The sequence below is a fragment of the Magnusiomyces paraingens genome (genome assembly GCF_902498895.1).
Source record: "Magnusiomyces paraingens strain CBS 517.90 genome assembly, contig: contig4, whole genome shotgun sequence".
NCBI lineage: Eukaryota > Fungi > Ascomycota > Dipodascomycetes > Dipodascales > Dipodascaceae > Magnusiomyces > Magnusiomyces paraingens.
In genome coordinates this window covers 1,021,382-1,037,228 of record NW_022474070.1, presented here as the reverse complement: position 1 = coordinate 1,037,228, position 15,847 = coordinate 1,021,382, and the positions used below count along the sequence as shown (strand labels likewise).

Sequence of the window (15,847 nt, the reverse complement as noted above, 5' to 3'; positions counted from 1 at the left end):
TAGAATTTGTTTTTTTTTATTAATTAGAATCATCATCATCATCATCGCCAACAAGTGTCCAAGACTCATCTGTCTTGTGTGTATCTTCGCTTGAGCTTGATGCAGACCCGCCGACAGAAGTTTTATGAATCGAGTGCCGGCTTCCATGAATACCATGAACCGAATGGCGGCTCCCATGAGTGGCGTGAATCCCTCCCAGGTGATGGTGATGAGGATGCCCGTGTCCTCCCTGGCTTCCAGTACTCGAGTTACTAGCCACGCTATTAGTTCTGCTTGGATGCGAAAACGTCAAACTGCTGCGCGTTCGCGAGGTGATGCTGCTCAAAACTGCTCCAGCGCGATTTGATGTAGTCCGCGCACACGTTTTATCAACTTCAACAGTGCTTTCTGTCGATGACGTAGGAACTGACAGCTCACTTTCAGACCCAGTCTCTTCCTCCTCCTCAGAGTGCCCAATAATCTTGCGGAACGTGCGCACTGGCCGCAATGTAGTGCTTGTTTTACTACTGCTTGCCTCGTTCGATTCAGGCAAGTTGTAGGAGCTGCCGGTAATGTGCAAGAATCCACGCGATGATGGTGACGATGACTGTCCTAGAGTAGGAGAGCTCTGCGTCGCAGCACTGTTACTGTTATTGTTATTGTTACTGCTACCAACACCACTAACCTCAAGCAGTGGCCGATACGCAAGAGAAGCAAGCGCACCAGCGTGTTCTGCTGATGCAGTAAATGTGCGCGAAATGGCACCACCAACAGGAGACAGAATCCCTGTAATTCCAAACGAATCGTGCTCTTTTTCAATTTCTTTCTGGCGACGCTTCTTGACTAAAGACATGGCGTAGTCCATTTGCCAGTAAATAAGCGCAATGGCTGTATCCACACCGTGTTCCTTACGAATCTTACTGCCCAGCAACTTGGCCTTCTTGATAACCTTCGGGTTGGTTGTCACTTCCACAATCGCCTTGGAGAAAGCATTCACAGTCAGTTTCTTAAGAAACACGCCCACACCAAGATCCTCAACGCGACCCGCGTAAAAGAACTGGTCCCCGAAAAACGGTTTAATAATGGTTGGCAAACCTGCTCGCAAACTAGCACCTGTCGTGCCTGAACCACCGTGGTGTACGGCTGCGTCAATCTGCGGGAACAGCCAGTCATGCGGCGCAGACTTAATTTGGAAGATTTCCTTGGGCAGTGGTACCTCTATTTTGTTGGCAGCGTCCTTGTCGCCAAAGCGTTCGGACCAGCCCTTAGATAAGATACACCGAACACCAGCTTTGAGCACAGACTCAACAACGGCCTTAGTCATTTCGGCAGGATTCGAAACGACAATAGAACCGAATCCAATATAGACTATCTTCTTTTTGTCCTTGCGTGCAGTATCCATAAAGTCAACAAGGTCTTGAGGCGGCTTAAATGTATCAGCAGCACCTTCGTCCAAAAACCAGTAACCAGTCACCCGTACCCAGTCTGGGTAATCCACAGGCGGTACCAAGACAGAAGGAGATACATTGTACAAAAATGGTACCTCGTTTTGGCGCAACAACTCCAAGTTAGTCTTGTCCAAACCGAGCTCTTTGACGCGCCATTTATTGACCTGACTAGAAATGCCTTTCCAAAAGACATTTTCAAATAACACATAAGTCAAATGGTTATAAGATCCGCCCATCTTTTGTTCGGGAACCATAAAAGCATGGGGATAAGTGCGTGTGCGTGTCCAGGGCATTGTAAAAGCGCGAAAGTATGGGATATTGAGAGCTTCGGCAACATGAATACCAGCCATGGCACTGGGACTCTCAATTATAACGTCTGAACCTTGACAGGCCTCCCAGGTAGTGTGCAGTAGTTCATCTATCCAGCCGCGGAACCTAGACGCTGCATCGCGCAAAAACGATACTGAAAACATTCCATGCTCAATCATAATCTTCATGAGCTCACCGGGATCGCCTGCAACTTCACGGAATTCAATACCATAGCTCTCAACCCAGTCCTTAAACTCAGCATGGGTAGCAATACGACACTTGTGGCCTTCCTTCAGCAGACCTTTGCACAAGGCAATATAAGGCTGTACATCACCTCGAGAACCAATAGTCACGCAGGTGAAATGATAAACCTTGCGAGGCTTTTCTGCCGTTGGAAGCAAAGGAGCAGCATGATCGCGCGACTCAATAATAGCAGGTGAAGTGCCACCATCAAGCACACCACCCTTGCTGCGGAGGGTATCTTCATAAGTGTGCAATCGTGCCAGACGTAGCCGCTCTTGAGGCGTGTGGACCGCCTCATCGTGTCCACCGAAGCTACTACTTGTCAGAGAGCCCTGCATGCGCAGCACATCCAAACGTTTGCAAGTCACAGCTTCGCAATCATCGCGAGCGGCTCTAGAGGAAAATTCAAAGAAAACATCTTCGTGTCCATGAATAACAATCACAAGCCCAGAGTACCCAAACTTAAAGCCATTTTCGGCAGAAACATTCTCAATGTCTTTGTAGGGCACCACCATTTTAGTCTTAGTTCCGAGAATCAAACTGCGGAAACACACAAAGTTCATGCTGACATAAATCTTGCCGTAAATGGGGATGGGTTTCTGAATATGTGCATAGTATGTAGCCACAAGTTCTTCATCCTCACCAAAGCTAAAGTGGGCTTGGAATCGCTTGTTGCTCTCCTTTCGCTCTTCATCGGACACCAAAAGCTTTTCGAGATCATCAGAATCTACATACTCATCGGAACCCTTTTGGTAGTGTTTTATAGTGCTCGTAAACATATCAGATACCTTGTGAACCATAGTTCCATGGACTCGCTTCTTCTTTTCAGCTTCTGTATGACCCCGTCCAAAACGAAACCCTGGAAGAAGACTCGTAGTAGATTGAGTGGCAGTTGGAAGTTGTGAAGTGGCGGTAGCCGCAATCGCAGGCATACCTATGGTAGTAGCAAGAAGAGTTGGTGAAACTTCTTCCAAATGACGTTCGCGTGAATGGTCTCGGGAGTGTGAGTTTTCCCGAGAAAGCCCGTCCATAGGGAAAATATTTGGAGAAACATCCATATAACTATCTTCTTGGGTCAGTATTGATGAATCTTCATGAGCTGTAATGTGTTCTTTTTGCAGCGGTAATACACCAGCAGCTGTATTTGCATTTGCTTGGCCAGGTTGAAGTCTACTAGGAGAGGTAGACCGCGACTGTGACCCGTCGCGGCCCACAATGTTGCGCACGCGGCGAGTCACACGACGGCCCAGCCCAGTCACGGACTTACCTGGGCTTGAAGCATCATCTGTGGGGTAAAGGATTGGTGAACTAGACCCCAAGCGAGTCGGGCTTTGGCCTGCGATGGGCGAAGAACCAATTGAGTAAGTCGAATCTGTAATCCTGCCCAATGTACGGCGTGACTCAGAGAGCTCCTCGACAAGCTTTTCAGTACCAATTTTAGGGTTGATGTCCTTTATGCCCTTTTTATCCATGACCCGGCGAATGGCCTCAAGGGGGACCTCGGACTTTTTAGAAGGATGAAGGAAAGCCAAGACATACTCGTCAATCGAAAAAGTTTCTTCTGAGTCAATTGCACGGACCTTAAGTGCGACACCAAATTCTTGAAGATTTGATTCCTCAAGGTCCACAATGTTTTCCACGGGAATCTTAATCTTGACTTGGTCACCTTCGTTTCTACTGAGGAAAATGGCACGTTGGAGAGACTTAACCCATAGTTGAGCTGAAACCGGATTGTCTGCTTTAAATGTGTGTGTGCGCTGTTCTGTTACCAGCGAAAAGAGCGTAGAGTTGTATTTATCACCGCCCGGAGTTTCAGGAACAAGATCTGCTTGAAAAGCAAAACGAAGATCAATAGCACCAAGGGGGAAGTACAACTCTTTGGCGCTATGATAAAAGGAGAGTTGGTCGGGCCGCAGAACAAACCAGCTCCGAGTCAAGCGGGACCCGCGATGAGCCATTTTGGAGAGTGAGCCACTCATGAGAGTTTTACCTTGGGTGCTTGGCAAAAAAGCTGTAAAACAAACGTCATTTTCAGTCACGTAAAGGCGACCTTCAAGCAAAATATGTCTAAGAAGCCAGCATGGATAATCTAAAAAAAAAGAAATCGAAAGGATATTAGATAAAAATTAAAAGGGTTCAAAAAAAAAGAGGGATTTCATACCTGCAACGAGAACGTCATCATCATTTACACCCAATGAACGAAGGGTTTCTGCGATAAGACCGGCGCGTTTCTTGCATTCTTCATCTTCATCTTTAGTCTCAGCCTTAGACTTTATTGATGCCGCACCGGATTTGCTGGAGCGGCGTGAGGCGCGGTTACTTGTGAGGACTAAGGAATGAATACTTTGAGTCAGACGTGACATGCTTTGCTGGTCTGTGTCTGTACTTGTGAGGGAAAGCTGCTGAATTTCGTTAGATGCGCTAGAAGTCTTGGGCTTTAGGGTGGAAGCATCGTCGTTTGTAGAAATCTTTGAGACGCGATCTAATTCTGATTCTGTATCGACTAGAGCGACGGGCTTAGATTCCCCAGCTAAAGAACTTTTATCTTCTTCGTCTTCATCTTCGTCCTCGTCATCATCATCTTCGTCAGTGTCGTCATTAGGAGATATACTGGCAGATTCATTAAAAAGTTTAAACAATGTAACGCCGATAGAGGATTGCTGAACAGCAGCAAGGTCCATTGAAGAGTTGCGTTTTTGTTTGTCGTCTTCAGTATCACTGAGATAGGTTTCAGGTTCTAGCTGAGCAGCAGGTGATGTAGGTTTTTCCATGGTAGTTAAAAAAAAAATATAGGTTTAAGAGTCTCTAGCCATGTAATGATAGTCAAATATTGAAATTAAAAAAGGGTGGTGGTTTTAAAAAAAATAAAAAAAGGTCCACGCTTTTAATCTTAAAGAAAATGTGGCAACTAATAGTATGCGATAGCAACTTTTGAAATGATGAGATGGAAACAAAAAAAAGAAGAATAATCGGGGATAATATATTCTTTATATATAATTTTAAGAAATTTAAAAAAAAAAAAGTTTAAAGAACTCACTCCAGAAAAAAAAAAAGTTTAAAATAATGTAATTGTACGGCAGGATGTAAGATAGACTTTGATTGATTATGTTGATGACGGGTTTTCTATACACAAACGGACACCCGGACACACGTGTGACTATATTGATGTCCGGGTACACCGGATTTTCAAAGAGTCCCGTAACCCAAAGAAGATTGACAAAAAAAAAAAAAAGGAAATTTACTTTAAATTGGTTATCACGATTGCTGGACTTAATTTTTAATCATTTTCTTGATTTCTTACAAAGAGGCAACAATCTCTGTAGAAAGTAAACTGTTAAAGGTTGATGCTTCGTGCACCATGTGAGGGCCACCTTCCAAATGCTGCGTTAAGGTTAAGTGCTTTCCCACACTTTACGGACATTGGAAGTCCTCTCCCCACCTTTTGTTCCCTACAAAAAGGTTTACCATTTCATCCCGCAATGAACAAGGAGACTTAGCCAAACACGTATCTTTCAATTTAGATATTTCTAATCCACACTGGAGAGTTCTTTGATAAAGGAAATATTTGACCCCGTTTTTATTGTTATTGTTTTTAAGACTTTAAATAAATAGGTCTTCTCTTTCTACTAATAATGCCTCACAAACGTACAAAAGAACGCGTCTGGTGAGCACATAAAAGTCTATCAGCAGCAACTTACTCGTGATCTTGATAGGCTTCACAGACAAGCCAATTCACATTAAAAGCGGCTTTAAGACATGTTTAGATTTTTCTTTTTTTTTTTTTCTTCCACATTCTTACTTTCAAAAGCTTTTTCTTCAATCGCCATTTTGATATTTTCGCTTCAACCGCCACCACAGAGGAAATTAGCATGTGCGCTTTGCATGCCGCTAGTCAGTGGGATGGCACACGGCTGATTCCGACTGTTGCAACTGTTGTGGGGAGGAGGAGGAGTAAAGCCTTTAGGCGGAAAATATACTTTATATGCGTATATTACGGTCCTTTAGAGTATCTATTATACCACTCCATAAGTCGAACAAAATAAAAAAATTTCACTGCCACCACTTTTTTTTTTTTTTTTTTGAAATTTTGCGCCATCGTGAAACCCAAAGGCTCCGCGGTCGCACAAAAATCCTTTCTTTCACCACCACCACTTTCAAAACATCATCACCACAAAACAACAACAACAAAACTCCTCCAAATCTTCCAACACCTCTTCGGCTGTTTGGAGATTCTCACCCCCTTTTTAATTTTTATTATTTGTGTCTATTTCTTTTATATCTAAGGAAATAAACTTTTTTCTTTTTTTTCTGTTTTCTTTTTTTTCCTTTTTTTTCACTCTCACTCTTGAGCTAGCAATACTCGTTTTATCAAAATGAGTGGCGGTAGATTCCCTCACTCCAGCGCACCGCTGGCTACTGTGAAAGAGGTTTGTTTTCATTCATTTAATATCTTTAATTCTCTTTCTAACTTACTTTTTCTAGGTCCAATTTGGTCTTCTTTCTCCTGAGGAAGTGGTACGTGTAACTGTTTAATTAAAAATTCTTGAAAGAGTTTTTCGCGTGGCTCGAAAAATTTCACTATACCCTATCACTACTACCCATGTTTATTTCTATCCCTTTCCTTATTCAGAGCTTTTTCATAAATATTAATGCTTTTCTACTTATATAGAGAGCTATTAGTGTTGCAAAAATTGAATATCCTGAAACCATGGATGAGACGCGTCTTCGTCCTCGCAATGGTGGCCTCAATGATCCGCGTCTTGGTACAATCGACCGCAACTTTCGATGCATGACAGTAAGTCTATATACATACTCCATCAATCAATTTTTATTTAATCTAACAATTCATTCTAGTGCAAACAAAGCATGGCGGAATGCCCAGGTCATTTTGGCTGCATCGAGCTTGCGAAGCCAGTCTTCCATATCGGTGTGTGATGCTTCAAAAAGAAAATTTTTTTTTCAACTTTCAAGAATGCTCTTCTAACACTTTTTTCTAGGTTTCATCAATAAAATCAAAAAAGTCTGCGAATCGGTTTGTTTAAACTGTGGCAAACTTCTTCTCGACGAGGTAAGCTTTTGAATATATTCTATTTTTTCTTTGTCCACTCTTTTTTCTAACCTCTATCTTTAGTCCCACCCACACTTTGCTCAGGCTCTCAGAATCCGAGATCCGAAGAGAAGATTTAACGCTGTGTGGGCTCTTTGTAAACCTAAAATGGTTTGCGAGGCCGACCCCCCAGAAGACGACTACAACGACCCCCTCAACAGCAACAATAAAGGTGAACACAACCACCATGGTGGTTGCGGAAACACACAGCCCACCATCAGAAGAGACGGCTTGAAACTTGTCGGCACTTGGAAGCGTGAAAAGGGTGAAGACGGTAATGCCATCCAAGAAAAACGAACTCTCACACCTTCCGAGATTTTAAATGTTTTCAAACACATTTCCAACGAAGACATTCGTCGTTTGGGTCTCAATGAGGACTATGCAAGACCTGAATGGATGATTATTACAGTTCTTCCCGTCCCACCTCCTCCAGTCCGTCCTTCTATCGCTATTAACGAATCCGCCAGAGGTGAGGATGATTTAACATATAAGCTTGCTGACATCATCAAAGCTAGTGCAAATGTTGCTCGCTGTGAACAGGAGGGTGCTCCTGCTCATGTTATTAACGAATTTGAGGCTTTACTTCAGTACCATGTCGCTACATACATGGATAATGACATTGCAGGTCAACCCCAAGCTCTCCAAAAGTCTGGCCGTCCTGTCAAGTCCATTCGCGCCCGTCTAAAAGGTAAGGAAGGTCGTCTCCGTGGTAATCTTATGGGCAAGCGCGTCGACTTTTCTGCTCGTACTGTCATTACTGGTGATCCCAATATTGATCTTGACCAGGTTGGTGTCCCCCGAAGTATAGCACGAACACTCACCTACCCTGAAGTGGTCACCCCTTACAATATTCAGAGACTGACTGAATATGTTCGCAATGGTCCCAATGAGCATCCGGGTGCTAAGTATGTCATCCGTGATACTGGTGAGCGTATTGATTTGCGTTACCACAAGCGCGCTGGCGACATTGCTCTTCAATATGGCTGGAAGGTTGAGCGTCATTTACTTGATAATGATCCTGTTCTTTTCAACCGTCAGCCTTCACTGCATAAAATGTCCATGATGGCCCACAGAGTTAAGGTTATGCCTTATTCTACTTTCAGACTGAATCTGTCTGTAACATCACCTTACAATGCCGATTTCGACGGTGATGAAATGAACTTACACGTTCCTCAATCCGAAGAAACTCGCGCTGAACTTTCTCAGATTTGCATGGTCCCCCTGCAAATTATTACTCCACAATCTAACAAGCCTATTATGGGTATTGTCCAGGATACGTTGTGTGGTATCAGAAAAATGACTAAAAGAGATACCTTTTGCGATTTTGAGCAAGTCATGAACATTCTCTTTTGGATTCCTAACTGGAACGGTATTGTTCCAGAACCTACTATCATTAAGCCCAAGCCTCTTTGGACTGGTAAGCAAATGCTTTCTATGTGTATTCCAGATGGTATCCATTTGAGACGTCTTGACAAGAGCCCTATTTCTCCCGATGACGACGGTATGCTTGTCGTAAAGGGTGAAATCATGTATGGTGTCGTTAACAAGAAGACAATTGGCGCTTCGGCTGGTGGTCTAGTCGATATTATCTTCAAGGAGAAAGGCCCTTACGCCTGCAGAGATTTTTTTGGAAATATTCAAAAGGTGGTGAACTTTTGGCTTCTTCACAATGGTTTCTCCATTGGTATTGGTGATACTATTGCCGATGCTGATACCATGAATACCATTACCAAGACCATTAATACTGCCCGCCAGGAAGTGCAAAAGATTATTAATGATGCTGAACGCAATAAGCTTGAGCGTGAACAGGGTATGACACTGCGTGAAACCTTTGAACAGAGCGTTTCCAAGACTCTTAACCAGGCTCGTGATAACGCTGGTAAATATGCCGAAAAGAGTTTGAAGGAATTAAATAATGTCAAGCAGATGGTTATTTCTGGTTCCAAGGGTTCTTTCATTAACATTTCTCAAATGTCTGCTTGTGTCGGTCAGCAAATTGTGGAAGGTAAGCGTATTCCATTCGGCTTTTCTGACAGAACACTTCCCCATTTCACAAAGGATGATTACAGTCCGGAATCTAAGGGCTTTGTTGAGAACTCGTACCTCCGTGGTCTTTCTCCTCAAGAATTTTTTTTCCATGCCATGGCTGGTCGTGAAGGTCTGATTGATACCGCCGTCAAAACTGCAGAAACAGGTTATATTCAACGTAGATTGGTTAAGGCCCTTGAAGATGTCATGGTCCACTATGATGGTACAGTCCGTAACTCCCTTGGTGATATTCTCCAATTTGTTTATGGTGAAGACGGCTTGGATTCATGCAAGGTTGAAAACCAACCTATTGATACTATTCCTGGAAATGATGACTCCTTTAACAACCGTTACAAGATTGATTTGATGGACTCATCCAAGTCGCTTAAGCCATCCCAGATTGAGAGTGGAAATGATATTATTGGTGATATTGATATTCAGCGTATTCTTGATGAAGAGTATCAACAGCTTGTTTCTGATCGTGAATTCCTTCGCACTGGTACCTTTTATGGTATTGAGAGCGGTTGGCATCTTCCAGTCAATCTTAGACGTGTTATTCTTAACGCTCAACAGATTTTCAATGTTGATCCAAACAAGGCCACCAACCTTACAATTCCTGAAATTGTAAGTGGCGTTCGCCAACTTCTCAATAAGATAATCGTTATTCGTGGTACTGACAAGCTGACCAAAGAAGCACAAGACAATGCTACTCTTTTGTTTAAGTGCTTAGTACGTTCTGTGTTTGCTGTAAAGCGTGTTGTTTCTGAGTACCGTCTTAATCGCGACGCTTTTGAGTGGGTCATGGGCGAAATCGAGTCACAGTTCTCTCGCTCCCTTGTCAACCCTGGTGAAATGGTTGGCGTGGTTGCTGCGCAATCTATTGGTGAGCCCGCTACACAGATGACTCTCAACACTTTCCATTATGCGGGTGTGTCTTCCAAGAACGTTACTCTTGGTGTCCCTCGTTTGAAGGAAATTCTTAACGTTGCCAAAAATATCAAAACTCCATCTATGTCTGTTTTCTTGCAAAGAGAACTTGCATTGGATATTGAACGTGCTAAAGATATCATTCGTTTTATTCAATACACTAATTTGAAGCAGGTTGTCAAGGCCACTGGTATCTTCTATGATCCTGACCCTACTACTACTGTCATTGAGCAAGACAAGGATATGGTTGAGACCTTCTTTATGATTCCTGATGACAACCTGCTTGCCCAGCTTCCCATGCACAGCCCTTGGGTTCTTCGTTTGGAGCTTGACCGTAAGAAGCTGGTTGATGTTCGCTTAGATATGAATCAAGTTGCTGAGAAGATTTCTGCCAGTTTTGATGGCCATATGGCTCTTATTTGGTCTTATGATAACGCCAAGGAGCTTGTTATTCGATGCAGAATTGTTCGTGATCTTAAGGCCACTGAGGAGAACATTGAAGCTGAAGAGGATCAGACTATCAAGAAGCTCATGTTCCAGATGCTTGACAATATCGTTCTTTGTGGTACTCCTAATATTCAGCGCGTATATCTTACTAAGTACGATATTCGGGAACCTGATGAGACTGGAGAGTACCAAAACATCCAGGCTTGGAATCTTGAAACTGATGGTTCTAACCTTGCTGATGTTATGTGTGTTGAGGGTGTTGACTTTACTAAGACCACATGTAACTCGTTTGTGGAGGTATTATCTGTTTTGGGTATTGAGGCTTCTCGACAATCTCTTTTCAGAGAAATCAGTAGTGTCTTGTCGTTTGACGGTTCTTATGTCAATTACCGTCATATTGCCTTGCTTGTTGATGCCATGACCTCTCGTGGCCATATTATGGCTATTACTCGTCACGGTATTAATCGTGCTGACACTGGTGCTCTCATGCGCAGTTCTTTCGAAGAAACAGTTGAAATTCTTCTTGAGGCTGCTGCGTCCGCCGAGCTTGATGACTGTCGTGGTGTTTCTGAGAACATCATGCTTGGTCAAATTGCGCCCTTGGGCACTGGTTCATTTGATATTGTTCTTGACGAAGATATGCTTGCCAATGCTGCTCCCGATTACAGTGTTGAAGAGAATGCAGCTTACCCATCTGGCACCAAATACATGGATGGTGCTGCTACCCCATATGATGGCAGATCTCCTGTTTACGATAACCAGATTGGTTCTATGGACAGTATTATGCCATTCTCACCCATTGTTAATTCTGGTGGAGATGATCGTGGTGGATTTACTGAGTATGGTGGAGGTGCCCAAAGTCCATTTGGTGCCGGTGGCTCGTCTACTCCTGGTTATGCGCCAACTTCACCATTTTCATTTGGCAACTCCACTCCTGGATATTCAGCTACTACGCCATATTCACCTGGCGGATCAGGCTATGCTGCTACATCCCCTGGCTATGCTGCTTCTCCAAGCTACTCGCCAACATCTCCTTCCTATTCTCCTTCTTCACCTTCTTACACACCTACTTCACCTTCTTATTCTCCTACTTCACCTTCTTATTCACCAACATCCCCTTCATATTCACCTACATCTCCCGCATACTCACCTACATCTCCATCTTATTCACCCACATCTCCTTCATACTCGCCAAGTGGAGCATCACCTGCCAGTCCAGAGTACTCTCCTACTAGCCCAACATTTAATGGTGGTGGAGCTTCTTATTCTCCCACCTCGCCAGTGTATTCTCCTACTTCTCCCTCGTACTCGCCGACATCACCTTCATTCTCTCCAAATGCTAGTTACTCTGGTGGTGGTGGCTCTCCATTGCCTTCTTATGTTCCTGGTTCGACCTCTTACTCGCCAACATCGCCCCAATTTTCACCTGGAAGCCCCGGTGGTTTCAATACTGGCCACAATAACAATAACAACAATAACAATGACCGCAGATGATTATGATCATAATGATGCATATAATAGCAGTGATGACAGGAATGGAAACTTTTGGAGTAATGGAATTTGGTTTTTCTTTTCTTTTTTTTTTTGGAACCAATGTATTACGAAATTCAAGCTTTTAAAGGATTAAAAAAATAATAAAATTTGAATAAAACAAAAAAATTTTAAAAATAAAAAGGATCCAAAAAAAAATTCTTAAACAAAAATCAAAAAATCAAAATTATGAAAATAATTTTAACATATAAATATATAAAAAAAATATTTGTCAAAATTTTATGTACTATTTTTCTATTTAATATAATCAGAAATTTCTTTTTTTTTATATATATATTACCTAAAATGGAAAGATGTATTTTTGAGGGCCCTATTTTTTTAGTCCATTTGCCAAGACTTTAATGTGTCCCCGCTCAATATTAGCCTCTTCTTTTTTTTCTACTTTATTTTATTGTCAAAATTTAAATTTACAGGAAGCGCAGCAAAGAAACACAGCCAGGATGACTCCGCTGTTACGCTGCTTGTGTGTCTCATATGTCAGAATTTTGACAATTATTCATTGGAATAAATGATTATCAGCAATTGAAAGAGTCCTTGTAAACAAAAATTTCTAGATGAAATATATATATATAAACCACTTTTCTCGAAAGTTCTTGTAATATAGAATTTTGTTTTGTCTGTGTTTCTGTTTTTCTTTGAATTTGTCTTTTTACAACAAATTTTCTTATTATTAAAAAGTACCCAGAGCAAAACATACATACCACGATCCAAAATGAAGCTCTTTCAAGCATTTCTCATTACATTAAATCTTATTATCACAGGCACCACTGCCTATGAAGACAAAGTCTGCAATTCCTCTTGTTCAAATATAGTTGACAAATTTTTGGGGTGCGAAACCAAGATTGTACCCGGTGAACTATATAACAGGTCATGTCTCTGCGTCGGAACAGCCATTTCTGTAAATCTTCAGTCTTGCAAAGATTGTCCGCGGATTTATTGGGCTACCGAAATTCCAGGCTTTGAACTGCAAACACTCTCAGACACTTGCAAACTTAATGTTACTATCGACACCCCCCCAGATCCAGTGAGCTCTGAAGACTCAGATGTCGAAACATCGTCGACCGTTGGACATGATAGTGAAAAGGGATCAGAAAGCGAGACTGTGAGCAACCCTGGATCAACTCCATCAAGTGACGGTGAAACAGGTGGAAATGGGAACAATAGCAATGGCAATGGCGGTGATGACAATAGTAGCCAAGGCAGCACTGACAATGGCGGTAGTAATGGGTCTGATGACAACTCGGGCTCTGATAGCTCTAGCGGTTCCGGTGGTTCCAGCGGATCTGGTGGCTCTAACGGATCTGGTAGTTCCAGCGGTTCTGGCGATTCCAGTGGTTCCAGCGGTTCTGGCGATTCCAGTGGTTCCAGCGGTTCTGGTGGTTCCAGCGGTTCCGGTAGCTCTAGTGGCTCTGGTAGCTCTAGCGGATCTGGTGATTCCAGCGGATCTGGTGGCTCTAACGGAGCTGGTAGCTCCAGCGGTTCTGGCGATTCCAGCGGTTCTGGTAGTTCCAGCGGTTCTGGCGATTCCAGCGGTTCTGGTAGTTCCAGCGGTTCTGGCGATTCCAGTGGTTCCAGCGGTTCTGGCGATTCCAGTGGTTCTGGTGGTTCCAGCGGTTCCGGTAGCTCTAGTGGCTCTGGTAGCTCTAGCGGTTCCGGTGATTCCAGCGGTTCCGGTGGCTCTAACGGATCTGGTGGCTCTAGTGGCTCTGGTAGCTCTAGCGGTTCAGGTGGCTCTAGCGGTTCCGGTATCTCCAGCGGTTCTAGTGGTTCCGGAAACAATGAGTTTTTGGATTGCACAGTTTGCAGTACATTTGCCGTTACAACTACTGGTTTCCGAGAAATCTCTTCAACCTCCGGTGCCAGCATTTATATTTCCCGTGAACTTGTCACGGATGTCTACACAATAATTGCATCACCAGTTTCTTCAGAGAATGGTGGATTCATTACTTATACTATTCCAACGGGGACCAGCGGGAGAAGCTCTGAGGCAACAGGTGTGAGCCCTGGAACTAATGCAGTTGGTTCAAGTGACGAAAACTTGGCCAGGTTTACAAGTGGTTGCTCCGATTGTCGTACTTCTCTTGTGACAACCAAAACCAACGGTCCAGTGGTTAAGACTACGGATAATGGAGTGCTTATTACTGTGACTGAAGACATAAACGTTGTGTATACGGTAGTTGCATCACCATTCTCATCGGGATCTTTGGCTGTATTTTTAACTAAGACCATTCCGATTTCATCTGTTCAAGCTCAGCAAAGCAATGGTATTAGTGGAAGCGGTAGTGGAAACAGTGAAGGAAGCAAAGTCAGTGCCAGTTTTGCAAAGTCAACTTATCAGACTGTAATAACCACTACCAGTAATGGTCAAGTTGTTACTGTGACTCAAAATATTGAAACTCAAGTTGCTGTCAACGGAGCTGGAACAGCAAGTAGTACTGCTGGTAGTAACTCGAGGGCCTCGACTACAGCCGTTGTGTCCGTGGGGTCTTCCTCTAAGCCATCGTCAAATTTGGAAACTTCTACCGCTGTACAATCATCAGCCTTGACTGCTTCTAGCGGTGCGGCTTCAAGAAAATACTATAAAGAGCTTTCGACTGCAATTATTGTAGTGCTTGTTTCTGGATTTTTATATGCTATTGTAGCCTAAATAGCGAAAGGTCAGGTTATTTTTTAAGGGTTAAGTTTATTTATTTAATACTACTTTTTTTATATATATATAGATGTGATAATTTAATGATAATTTAATGATAATTTTAATTTAATATTTTCAAATATTTTCATCATTTCAAGTTCTAAATTTTAACGAAAGTATTTGGTAGTTTTTTATGTATCAATTTATGGATCATATATGACTACAGCGAAGTTTTAAAAGCCAAGAATTTCAGTTTAAATATATTGGGGAGTTCGAAAGTATGGATTAGTGCTGAATATTAAACAAAGTTGAAATCAAGCCATCAAAGTTGTTTTTATTCTTTATAATTATAAATTTTAAATGTTGCAAATGCTTAACTTATGAGGAATTACAAGTTACTATGAAGCCAAACTAAATATATTGAAAATTCAAATACTTAAATACTCCAATTTATTGCTTTTTCTATTAATTTTGACCTCTTAAACTTCAAAAGAACTCAAGACACAATGCACCTTGCAAGGTGCAACTACCAATTGTCAATTGTGTCCTAACAAAATGAAATCCTTATTAAGAATTTCACAAACCTCTATTAAGGATTTCTTCTTCATTTTCAGCACTTTAATAACCAAAACATAAGTGGGTAATAAGTATTTTATTTTGTTAAGATACAATTGGCAAGGTGTCGTATCTTTTTAATTTTTCACAGCCACAAAAATAAATAATAGATATATATATATATATATATATATATATCTATTTATATCGAATTAAATCATTTTTTTTAGATAATAGAAATTTTCGCTCAATACTTTTCTGTTTAAAATCAAGCGCTGAAGCTTTTTTGGTAAGCTAGAAGTTTGATTATTAAAAACATAGTTCTATAGGTTTCTTGGTACTGAAATATACGTTTACAGTGAATGATTTAAAGCGTTTCACTAAAAAAAATTATCTTAAAAATCTTTTGTTCTTTTCAGTTAATTTGAAGCGTTGAATCGATTGAAAAGTTGCGTGCCTCAACTAAAATAAGTCGTTATTACTTGATGATAAGAAGATCTGCTCTTCTGCTGAATAGCAAAGAATGACCTCTAAACCCAATGCTCTAGTATAACGTCTAGTAATTACTAAGTCATCGGACCTTGTAAGGTCCTTATAAGGTCCGATGACTTAAATAAATAG

The 15,847-nt window shown here is 42.0% G+C and overlaps 3 protein-coding genes across 3 annotated transcripts; 2 read left to right on the top strand and 1 right to left on the bottom strand.

Moving 5' to 3' along the window:
- Window positions 1-19: 19 nt before the first annotated feature.
- On the bottom strand, window positions 20-4,750 carry SAPINGB_P005102 (uncharacterized protein; the record flags this gene model as incomplete). Its single annotated transcript, XM_031999817.1, has 2 exons — window positions 20-4,068; window positions 4,141-4,750. 2 exons carry the CDS (start codon window positions 4,748-4,750, stop codon window positions 20-22), a joined length of 4,659 nt encoding a protein of 1,552 aa, XP_031855708.1.
- Window positions 4,751-6,352: 1,602 nt separating this feature from the next.
- On the top strand, window positions 6,353-11,982 carry SAPINGB_P005101 (uncharacterized protein; the record flags this gene model as incomplete). Its single annotated transcript, XM_031999816.1, has 6 exons — window positions 6,353-6,406; window positions 6,462-6,494; window positions 6,649-6,774; window positions 6,834-6,906; window positions 6,977-7,047; window positions 7,111-11,982. The coding sequence occupies 6 exons, from the start codon at window positions 6,353-6,355 to the stop codon at window positions 11,980-11,982; spliced, it is 5,229 nt and encodes a 1,742-aa protein (XP_031855707.1).
- Window positions 11,983-12,751: 769 nt separating this feature from the next.
- On the top strand, window positions 12,752-14,686 carry SAPINGB_P005100 (uncharacterized protein; the record flags this gene model as incomplete). Its single annotated transcript, XM_031999815.1, has 1 exon — window positions 12,752-14,686. The coding sequence occupies one exon, from the start codon at window positions 12,752-12,754 to the stop codon at window positions 14,684-14,686; it is 1,935 nt and encodes a 644-aa protein (XP_031855706.1).
- Between the last annotated feature and the right edge of the window lie 1,161 nt (window positions 14,687-15,847).